Source organism: Podarcis gaigeae (assembly GCF_964106915.1).
Source record: "Podarcis gaigeae genome assembly, chromosome: 13".
Taxonomy (NCBI): domain Eukaryota; kingdom Metazoa; phylum Chordata; class Lepidosauria; order Squamata; family Lacertidae; genus Podarcis; species Podarcis gaigeae.
This window is the reverse complement of record NC_139689.1, coordinates 15,900,696-15,911,823: the sequence shown is the minus strand read 5'-3', so window position 1 is coordinate 15,911,823 and position 11,128 is coordinate 15,900,696. Positions and strand designations below refer to the sequence as shown.

Sequence of the window (11,128 nt, the reverse complement as noted above, 5' to 3'; positions counted from 1 at the left end):
TTCCATAGCTTTCCTGGCTTAATCCATTGAACTATTTATTATTATTTTTGGTCTGTAACACATACAACCCCCTTTCATCTGGTGCCCAAAGTGATGGAAGTGTTACTCTTCCATTTCTGGCAGCACAGAGTTCCAATAATAACCTTTAGGGCAATCGTCTGGCTTATGGGATTTGCTTTGTTTTCAACTGGTCCTGGAGCCAGGTGTGAAGCAGTGGCTCATTTGGGCAAATATCTGTGAAGAATTAAGGACCAGGGTGCCTCTGAGCATGTGCTATAAGCCCAGGAATTGCTGAACCATTCATGGAACCAATCACACACGTTCGTTTCTGGTTTTCCCCAAAGCATTCCTTTTTAACAACCCAGTTTGCTGCGAATAATAATAATAATAATAATAATAATAATAATAATAGAGGAAGGCTTTTTTGTTTTTGCTTTTTTAAAAGACAATTGGGAGACAGAATCCCTTTGCCAATGAACTGCAAGTTTCCTAGAGTTGTATGAATGGTTGAGGGTCTATGTATTATCCACCTGCTCTAGACCACATATTGGCAATTATATTTCTTGAAGGTTTATAGAAATCAATGTCACTAGCAGTCGTAGGACCTGGAGGCTGATCTAGCAGAGATGGACTAGGGGCCGCTGCTCCTAACTCTGACAGGTAAACCTTTATAAACAGGTGAAGTAGACAAAACTTGAAAGTTGAAAAAGGTGTTAGTTTGTTAGAAGTTAAAAATCCCAAAAAGTTTTTAAAAAGCTAAAACCTTCCTTGGAAACATCCAAAATATTTAAAAACGTGGGTAAGCTTTAGAGTCCAACAGAACTCTTCTTCATCAGGCTGGATTCTTGCTGCTGGCAAACAGAATAAGTAGGAAGGTGGGTCTGGGGTCTCTTCCAGAGCCTTGAAAGGGGAATTCATTCTAAATAAGGATGTACTCTGTGAGGAAATTGCTGATCTACTTTCTGCCCACTTCCTCCAGCTCCATATTTAAGGACATTTCTCTCTGCACCCTGGCAAACAGGCTTTTTATTAAAAGTTAACGTGTTTGCGGCAGTTAGGTTGGCCCTGGCCCATGAAATCCCCTTTCCGCTCCATTATTCAGATAGCATGCAAATTCAAAACTTCCAAAACCTTCCACCAGGGTGTGCCTGGTGTTTATTGTTTAATCAAGTGCTTCCATATCCTAGCAGGTAACTGATTACCAGTAACAGAGGAAGCTCTATAGTAGGGCTGCACACTTTAGAAATGCACGTTCTCTCCTGAGTCCATTTGGTCTGAAACGCATAGGGCTGGAACTGTTTGTACAGGCCCCTTCTGTGCTTTTAGCAGCAGCCTTGTGCGCAGAAACATAGCAAAGGAATCTCTTCTGGCAAGCTGTGCAATGCAGTAGAGCCAGGTTTGGTTTTTTTAAAAGGGGAGGGGAGCCCACATTGCTTTCGTGAAAGTGTTATGTGCAGAGAGGGTGGGTTGCTAAACATCTGTGTTCCTGCACCCACACCCCTGTGAGCGATAAGCGCAAATCTTGGGCGTTTGGGAGCAAAGTTCAGCATTGGATTTCTGACAGTGGCTGGGTCTAGCCAGAAGCTCCACAACTTGACAGCTTGGACCACTCGATTGCTGTCTCCTAACTCCAGCAGAGGCATCTGGGTGTTTGGCAGGTGGGCAGGGAGGAAAGACGGCTGAACAGCAGATGTTGGGGTCCTCTTCCCAGCTATAATATTGTGGGCAGGGAGGAGGGCCGAGACCTGAGTTTCTTGAAGTTCCTAGGAGTAACCTGCCTTCGCCATGGCTTCCTCCACACACTTTGAGGACCTCGTTACGGATTTCTCCTGCCCTGTATGCCTGGAGTGGTTCTGGGAGCCGGTTGCCCTCCCTTGCGGCCACCTCTACTGCCAGGCCTGCATCGAGGCAGCGTGGGGAGTCCCTGGCAGCAAGCCCACCTGTCCTCAGTGCCGGGAGCAGTTTCCAGAGAGGAGGTACACCCCGTGCAAGCTCCTGGGGACCTTGATTCACCGAATCGGCGGGATGAGAGCCGGGGAGGCCGAGGAAGGTCGACGCACCGAGCCCAGAGAATCTGCTCCGCGCCAGAATGGCACTCTGACCTCTGTCCAGGAGACCACAAAGCTGTACAAGGTGCGGGGGGAAGAGTCCCAGCAGAGCCCCCTGTGTCCTGTTCCCAGATTGCTAGTAATAGTGATGGGTGCGTGAGAGCACAGTGGGTGGGAATGGGGAGTCGGGAGAAAGGCTGGCAGCTTTTCTATGGCTGGCTGGCTGAATTAGCATTATTAAGGGATCTCAAAGTGACTTATGCAAGCTCGCTGAGTGACCTTGGGCCAGTCATGGGCTCTCAGCCTAACCTACCTCACAGGGTTGTTGTAGACAGGGGGGGGGGGAGCCATGTATGCTACCTTGAGCTCCTTGGAGGAAAAGGTAGGATGTAAATGCTATTATTATTATTATTATTATTATTATTATTATTATTATTATTATTATTAAATAATGAAGACATTCCCATGCATTTAACAGTACTCCAGCAGCTGGTTTGTTAACCATTCCCTGCTCCCTTGAATGGAGAAATGTTTTATAGCAAGGGCTGAGTTTCCTTTGGATAAGACAGCACTGGAAACCTCTATTGCCTCCCCCACCCCGAATTTGCACCTGTATTGGAATTATTTTTAAATGTTTGTTTGCTTGTGCATTTGCCATATAAATTTATAAGACAAAAAACAGACAAGCAACACCTGTCCCGATTGGCAGCAAACTAGGAAGAGCTACACAAATAGTATCATTATTCCATGCAAGGAATCTAGTTACAGCTTGACTTCTCTACTGCCTTTGTAAGAGATGTTTGCTTACAAACATACAAGCAGAGCAGAGTGGAATCAAGGCCCCCCACCAGGTTAGTAGGCAATCCACTTCCTATACAGTGGTACCTTGGGTTAAGAACTTAATTCGTTCCGGAGGTCTGTTCTTAACCTGAAACTGTTCTTAACCTGAAGCACCACTTTAGCTAATGGGGCCTCCTGCTGCTACCGCGCCGCTGCTGCGCGATTTCTGTTCTCATCCTGAAGCAAAGTTCTTAACCTGAGGTAATATGTCTGGGTTAGCGGAGTCTGTAACCTGAAGCATCTGTAACCCGAGGTACCACTGTATCGGCATCAGATGTCTTTAAAAGGGTGACTTTTTATTCAGCCAGTGAATAGTTCTTCCAGTTTGTCTGCCTAAATTAAAATGGCAAAATACCCTCCCAGTTGTCTCTATTGCTCCCCAAAGTGATACATGTTGGATTCCAAAAGCAGGAGCCATCAAAGGACACCTAGCCCTTTTGCGAAGACCTTAATTTCTCATTGGAGTTTATATCACACAGAACCATTGGAATAGGTCTATGTGATTGGAGACAGTCAAATTCATGGCAAGCAGGTGACATTTTTCCTGGTGTGGACAATTTCTGAATGGTCAGGTTACTGTTAAATGTTTACTTTGTGCTGTGTGTGTGTGTGTGTGTGTGTGTGAGAGAGAGAGAGAGAGAGAGAGAGAGAGAACTTCCTCTCCCCGGCTATTTTTAATTTCCACTCGCCATCTTGAATAGGAGAAGCTGTCTCTGGCTGTTTTGCGGATGGAATCTAACCTGACCAAACTTGTCCTGCTTATGAGGGAGGAAGAAGAGAAGCTCCAGAACCATCAGGTGAAGAAGACTGGGGCGGCGAGGAGACACTTAATAAGCTTATATATCTGGGAGGGAAATATGCTTAGCTCTCTCTCTCTGGTTGCTAGGCAGTTTTGTTGAGTCTGGATGACCACATCTCCACCGAATACAAGCATCTCCATCGCTTCCTCTATGCTCACGAGAAAGCGTGCAAGGCGAGGCTGGAGGAGGAAGGGGCACACGTTCTTCGGGAGATGGAGGAGAGATTGAGAGTGCTGAGGGAGTCTTGCCAGCTGGGCCAGGAGCTGCTGTTGGAGGCCGGGGTCCACCTGCAGCTACAAGACTCTGCAAGCTTCCTAGCGGTAAGGAGAAAACAGGCTTCCATGGAGATTCTACGGCTGGAACTGTAATAAGAAAAACTGCTCCCTTTCCCTTATGGGGTATTCCAGAGCCTGTATAGAGTCCTTAAGTGGATTCCCTATCAGTAGGAGGAAACAGGCCAACCAGAGTATACTGAGAAGCAAAGCAGCTAGTAAGCCTGATCTTTATTAAACTATTGCAACAGGGTGCCCACTCACCACACGCAGGAGGGAGGAGAACCCTGAACAATGGTGTGCAAGCCCTTATATAGACTTTTGAAATTACCCACCCTGTAGGCCAAGGCATCATACATCACAGAAGGAGGCGGTCTACAGCAGAAATCCTGTCTGCCAAGACACCTGATAATGGTCACTGATTGCATTACCTGGGCAGTCTGCTCATTCTTTTGTGATGGTTAATTCTTTAGTTCCTGAATCCAGGTAACAGGCTCACCCTATTCATACACAAATACACCCTTAAGACAGGATTTGCAAGCAAAAAGACAAAGGCCTCCCTTCCTGCAGAGGAATATTTGAGGCCATTGGGAGAGTCAAATTGGCTCTCCCATACTATTTCAGACACATTGTTCATATATTTAGATCGGTGTGCATTTATGAATACTTATCCTATATTTATAAAAGCTTATAAAATCGAAAAATCTCAGGGCAGTTCACAGAATAACTGTGCTGGTGCTTGGGGGTGATGCTGAAGTTGGTGGGGATTGCTGAAGTTGGTGGGGATTCTGTTTTGATGATGTTTGGCCTCACTGATGACCTTGTGGGTGATACTATGATTGCGAGATGGATGAGGAAGGGCGTTTAAGCAGGCAGTTTGTTGCTACTTGCAAAAAAATAGCAAAGCCAGGAACTCCCGGCTCTAGTAGGTCAAAATTATTAAAATTTCAAATCTCCCTGGTATTGTTCTAAACATATGTTTCCCCTTTGTCCTCCCCCCTCCCATGCACAGGGAATACATTCTCTCCTGAACAGGTGAGTGAACCAAAAAGAAAAGAGTAATTTCTTATTCATAAAGAAACCCCCCCATTTTTATTTTAGCTATTAACATCTACTTGTATGTGTGTGATTGTTTTCCCTCCCACCTGGCTAAGGGTGAAGCAACAACAAGCCACACCAACATTTCCACTTATGCGCCCCATGCTGCAGACCCTTGGGCAGTTCAAGGGGCCTCTACAGTGTGCCGCTTGGAGGGAAATGAAATCTGCACTCGGCATAGGTAAAGGTGATGTTTGGGAGAACTCAAAAAGCGTCCTTGTTGCCTTTTCTGAATGCACCGCATGAACAAATCTTGACTCAGACTGATTGTATTCCTTCTCCACTGGGACTACTACTACTTCTTCTTCTTCTTCTTCCCTCGTAGCCAAGTAAAATTGTCTTCCATAAACACAGTTTTAACAGTGAGTCCGTAAGTGACTGTGGAGGCCAATTCTGGATCCACACGTCCTTCCACAATGGGGACATAGGTTTCTGGATGGGAGTTGATCATGGTGAGGGTTTGCTAAGCGTGCCGCCCTCTTAGCACATTTCTCCCTTTCGTCCTGAGTTTGAGTGTCTTCAGAGCCCATGACGTCTTTGGTAAAGGCTGTTCTCTAATTGGAGCGCTCGCAGGCCAGTGTTTCCCAGTTGTCAGTGTTTATACTACATTTTTTTTTTTTTTAGATTTGCCTTGAGAGTATTTGAACCCCTGTTGTTGACCACCAGCATTACGCTTTCCATTTTTAAGTTCAGAATAGAGTAGTTGCTTTGGAAGGCGATAATCAGGCATCTGTGCAACATGACCAGTCCAATGAAGTTGATGTTGAAGAATCATTGCTTTGACACTGGTGATATACAGTACAGTGGTACCTTGGGTTACAGACGCTTCAGGTTACAGACTCTGCTAACCAAGAAATAGTACCTCAGGTTAAGAACTTTGCTTCAGGATGAGAACAGAAATCATGCTGCGGTGGCGCAGCGGCAGCAGGAGGCCCCATTAGCTAAAGTGGTACCTCAGGTTAAGAACAGTTTCAGGTTAAGAACCGACCTCTGGAACAAATTAAGTACTTAACCCGAGGTACCATTGTATTTACTTCTTTCAGTACACTGGCATTAGTTCCCTTGAGTAGGGCGGACTCTCTCAGCAGTGGATTGCTAGGTAAAGGTAAAGGTACCCCTGCCCGTACGGGCCAGTCTTGCCAGACTCTGGGGTTGTGCGCCCATCTCACTCAAGAGGCCAGGGGCCAGCGCTGTCCGGAGACACTTCCGGGTCACGTGGCCAGCGTGACATCGCTGCTCTGGCGAGCCAGAGCTGCACACGGAAACGCCGTTTACCTTCCCGCTAGAAAGCGGTCCCTATTTATCTACTTGCACCCGAGGGTGCTTTCGAACTGCTAGGTTGGCAGGCGCTGGGACTGAGCAACGGGAGCGCACCCCGCCGCGGGGATTCGAACCGCTGACCTTTCGATCGGCAAGCCCTAGGCGCTGAGGCATTTACCCACAGCGCCACCCACTAGTGGATTGCTAGCCAGTTCCTAATGTGGGACATCTAGCTGCTGCTGGTTCCTGACAATAGTGAAAACAGGAAGCTCCTTTTTACCATGGGTCAGTCTAGCTCAGTATTGTGCAATGTCTACACCAGGGGAGGGGAACCTGTGGCCCACCTGACGTTGCCAAACTACAGCTCTCGCCATCCCTGAGATTGGTCATGCTCACTGGGGCTGGGGAGTGGTCGTTCAGCAACATCTGGAAGGAGTCCCAGGTTTCTCACTCCAGGTCTACACTGGTGGACAGTGTCTTTCCAGGGGTTCAGGCAGGGATTTGTCTTTCCCTTTGTATCTGGGGATGCCAGGAATTGAATGTGGTACAGTCATACCTCATATTACGTTTGCTTCAGGTTGTGCGTTTTCAGGTTGCGTCCTGCGGCGACCCGGAAGTACCAGAAAGGGTAACTTCCGGGTTTCGCCGCTCGCACATGCGCAGATGCACAAAATGACGTCATGCGCAGAAGCGGCGAATCGTGACACGCGCAGGTGCGGGCTGCGTTCTTTTCAGGTTGCGAACGGGCTTCCGGAATGGATCCCGTTCGCAACCAGAGGTATCACTGTATTTATTTATTTTTTGCACACCAAACCTCTGCCCCACCGCCGACCGCTTCCCAAAGGATTTTTGCAGAGGTGCTGGACTACGTGGGCTTTTTGATCTTGCAAGGCACTCATCTTGTGTTCTAAACAAGAGATTGACACAGATTAGTTCTCCTTAACAGTTAAGAGATCTTGAGTACCTATGTATTTACTGTTCAGCCCACCTGTAGCAGCTGGCATCTGTGGGCTCGCTCAGCTTGGCTGGGGATTCTGTGGGTCATGCAGAAGGCGAGAGGGAATGACTAAGAGTGCTCCTCTGTGAGTCAGGGAGCAGTGAAAGGACACCCAGGTGCTGATGCTGAGAAAACAGATAATGAAGGAATCTGCATTCAACAGGATCTTTGTGATTAGGCGATGACCTGACCTAGGAAGATCTATGTATACCAAGCCAATTAAAAGATCAGGCCAGGAGCTAATAAGGCTCAGGGATGAACTAACAGAACGGTAGAGGAAAAAGATGAGTCAGGTACAGATCATGAGTAATGGATTTATGATTTATGTTAAGGCCAGGGACAGGACACCCACCTGCCACTATCCCCCGTCTGGCTCCGTCTAGCAGATTTGGAATGAAATGTCTCAACAACAGATGTTTTAAATTACTTTCCTTTGACCCCCAAGTGCTCAGAAATATCCATCAAAATCTTCAGTCACTTGAAAACAAGCAAGTGGAATAAAAAATTAACACCAGGGAGTTATCGAGTACTTTTTGCAAATTTACAAAGAACAAAACAAGCTTTCTTGGATTTGCTGAAAACCCTTTCAGCACCTCCTTCTCGAATGACCTAACAGTGATTTTCCAGTGATTATTTCCACTTTTAGTTGAATATTTTTGTGTATTTACTTGATTGAGGGGGGCAGGCCCCTCTGGTTATGCTCATGAGGAATGCGTGTTGAGCTCTTAACTCACTGAATCCAGCGATTTGGGGTGTGCCGTTTGTATTAGTACTGGCTCATGAAACGTCTAGTATTTAGAGCAAGTCTGGGAAACCACCATGTGTTGCCTAACTCTTGTCATCTCAGACTATTAAGTTTATACCTTCCTTATACATTAAGCCAGGCATCCCCAACCCTCGGCCCTCCAGATGTTTTGGACTACAGTTCCCATCATCCCAGACCACTGGTCCTGTTAGCTAGGGATCATGGGAGTTGTAGGCGAAAACATCTGGAGGGCCGCAGATTGGGGATGCCTGCATTAAGCTATAGTCCCAGAGGATCCTCGTGGTCCCTGGATAAGTCTTACTTCAGAGTAGATCTACTTAACACTGACCACTGTTCATGTTGGCTGGTGCTGAGGGAGCCAACAGCACTTAGGAGGTCACAGGTTCCCTAACTGTGATTCAGATGGTAGGAACCATTCCCAAGACTCGAAAGACCCTTCCCTACAGATCATATGGTGGCCTAAGATTGGCAGAAGGGGCCCTCTGGGTTGTCCCACCACCCTCAGAAACTCAGTAGGGTGGTGGCCAAGGAACTGGCATTCTCTGGTGCAGCTCCTAAATTGTGGAAGTCCCTCCCCACAATTGCATCTGGTACCTTCATTACACAACTTTTGGAGAATGCTGAAGCTGCACCCCATATATTATTAGCCCCCCCCCATTTCTGTGGCTTTAAGTTGTTTCAGACTGTTTTTACTAGTGTATTTTAATTGTTGTTAACTACCCTGGGTACTTAGGGTGAAAAGTGGGTAATAAATTATAGGAATAATAATCATCATCAGTTGCGAACTTGTATAAGTCTTCAGTCGCAGAAGGGAGCCACATTTTTATTTTTCCAGTTCATCAGTATCAGTCTTGCCACAGACAAATTCAGCGATATTTGGAATTCATTCTTACAAATACTGTACAAATAGTTCCTGCAGCCAACAGTTTGGTTTTCAAATGTTTTGGAAGTCGAATGGAATTCCGGAACAGATTCCGTTCGACTTCCAAGGTATGACTGTATACAGTTTGGGGTTTCCCCCCTCCCCCTTTTATTTTCCTTTCTACATGGGTTCTGTTTCTATTTTTCTTTCTTCTTCTCTTTTATTTATGTCTCATCATGTTTAGTGCACATATAATTATATACTTTTTGAACTTTCAATAAAGATGCTTATAAAATAAATAAATATAATCCTCCTCCTCCTCAGGCTGCTATGAAATGCAAGGACAATTTGATTTTAAAATTTGCTCTCTTCGTCTCTCCCCCCGTCCCCCGCCATTTTGCAGACTTCCCCCGGATAACCCTGGACCCTGAAACAGCACACCCATGTCTTGTCCTATCAGATGACTACACTTGTGTCCGGGACGGAAACCTGCGCCAGGAAGTCCCAGACACACCCATGCGGTTCAACTACTGTGTAGCCGTGTTGGGTTGCCAGAGTTTCTCCTCAGGCAAGCACTACTGGGAAGTGGAAGTTGGTGACAAGCTCTCTTGGACCTTAGGCCTGGTTAGCGTTTCTATCAACCGCAAAGGGAAAATCGCTGCCTCCCCTGGTAGTGGATACTGGGTCATCCGGCTGCGAAATGGCGTGGAGCTCATGGCCAAGGATGACCCACCACAAAGGCTGTGCCCCACATCCTTCCCCAAGAGAGTTGGGGTTTACCTGGACTATAACGGGGGCCTGGTGTCTTTCTGTGATGCTTCTACCATGGCCCACCTTTACACTTTTGCGAGTTCTAGGTTCAAAGGGAGGTTGTTCCCCTATTTTTGCCCTGGGCTGTACAATTCAGGGAAAAATGCAACCCCCTTAAAAATATGCCACCTTCCACTATGGTAGAGGGAAAAGAACATCTCCTGTTCTGTTTTTCTTTTCTCAACTCACACCTGCTTCTGCAAGGACAATGCCCTGGACATATCGTAAGCAGAAGGTTCTTTAAATGCCCATCGTACAAATAACATTTTTGTATTTATTTTAAAGGGAAAACTCCCCCCAAGGCAATTAAAATGCACACAGTGCAACAACAATAAAATAATTCAAAGCCAAAACCCCAAAATAAACCCCCAAACACCCAGCCCACAACATGCCACAGCTATAACAAGACCATAAGCAACTCAAGAAAAAGCAGACAAGAACAGATGGATCTACAAGGCATTCCTAGAGAATCTCCTTCAGTGAAAATAGTAGTGTTTCTTATTTATTCATCTGCAGAAAAGGGTAAGCCCCTGGAGATTGCTGCTATGTTTAAAGAGCTACACGGGAAAACCCAATATAGGTAAAGACTGCAGTAAAATAGAGGTTTATCCCCCAACTATCAATGCAGTCGGTAGCGGGGACTTACTGTTATGTACTGAAGTTCTCACCCTGGGCCAGCAGGGGGATACTGTAGATAGTTATGCAAATAAGGGATCGAAAGTGACGTTCAGTGATTGGATAGTTTTAGAAAGTTGTTACAGTAATGTTGTACTGGCTGACTGAACCCTTCAGTTCAGTTCTGTCCTGGCCTGTGAATAAACAAGAGCGGTTTGAAGAATCGCTGTGTCGTCTGATATGTTCACCCACAACATAACAGTCACAAAGTCCATTTGAAAGAGGCACTAGGACAAAGTTTGGAGTGGGATCACGGAGGAGAAGGCGACTTTCCCCTGAACTGTGCCCGCCACCTCTAAGGAGCAACGTGATTTTAAAATGGTACTTCTCAGACTTCATGAACTTGGGATTTGAATCCCCCTCCTCAACCCATCTGTTAGCAAGAAAGTGCATAGATGCCTCAGCAAAGGCAGTATTGATGCATGCTTGGCACCTGCTCTTTGTGTAGGAATGTGCGGGTTGAGGCAATAACCCAACACACTGGCATTAGGAAAGGACCAGAACAGGCAAGCTTGGCTCTGGGTGTGTATCATTCCAGGCAATTTGCCTTCCAGTGGCCTCTTCTAGGAAACTTACACAGTTGTTGGGGTTCTTGGGCCCCAGCAGCTGCTGAGGGATTCCATGAATTGGTCCTGGCCTTAGACTTTAAGCTGCAGTGCATTCTAAGTGCTTAATAAATAAACTTTTGCTCTGTGTAAAA

The 11,128-nt window shown here is 46.3% G+C and overlaps 1 protein-coding gene across 3 annotated transcripts; it reads left to right on the top strand.

Moving 5' to 3' along the window:
* Window positions 1–4: 4 nt before the first annotated feature.
* LOC310830670 (nuclear factor 7, brain-like) lies at window positions 5–11,128 on the top strand. 3 transcript variants are annotated; one of them, XM_083710483.1, is made up of 7 exons: window positions 5–2,133; window positions 3,590–3,685; window positions 3,775–4,008; window positions 4,973–4,995; window positions 5,115–5,239; window positions 9,347–10,400; window positions 10,631–11,128. In XM_083710483.1, exons 1-6 carry the CDS (start codon window positions 1,786–1,788, stop codon window positions 9,895–9,897), a joined length of 1,377 nt encoding a protein of 458 aa, XP_083566609.1. In that variant the 5' UTR covers window positions 5–1,785; the 3' UTR covers window positions 9,898–10,400; window positions 10,631–11,128. The 3 variants fall into 3 exon arrangements, with proteins under 3 accessions (XP_083566609.1, XP_083566608.1, XP_083566610.1); XM_083710482.1 differs by having other exon boundaries at window positions 1,593–2,133; window positions 9,347–10,405; window positions 10,639–11,128; XM_083710484.1 differs by lacking the exon at window positions 3,775–4,008 and having other exon boundaries at window positions 1,593–2,133; window positions 9,347–10,405; window positions 10,639–11,128.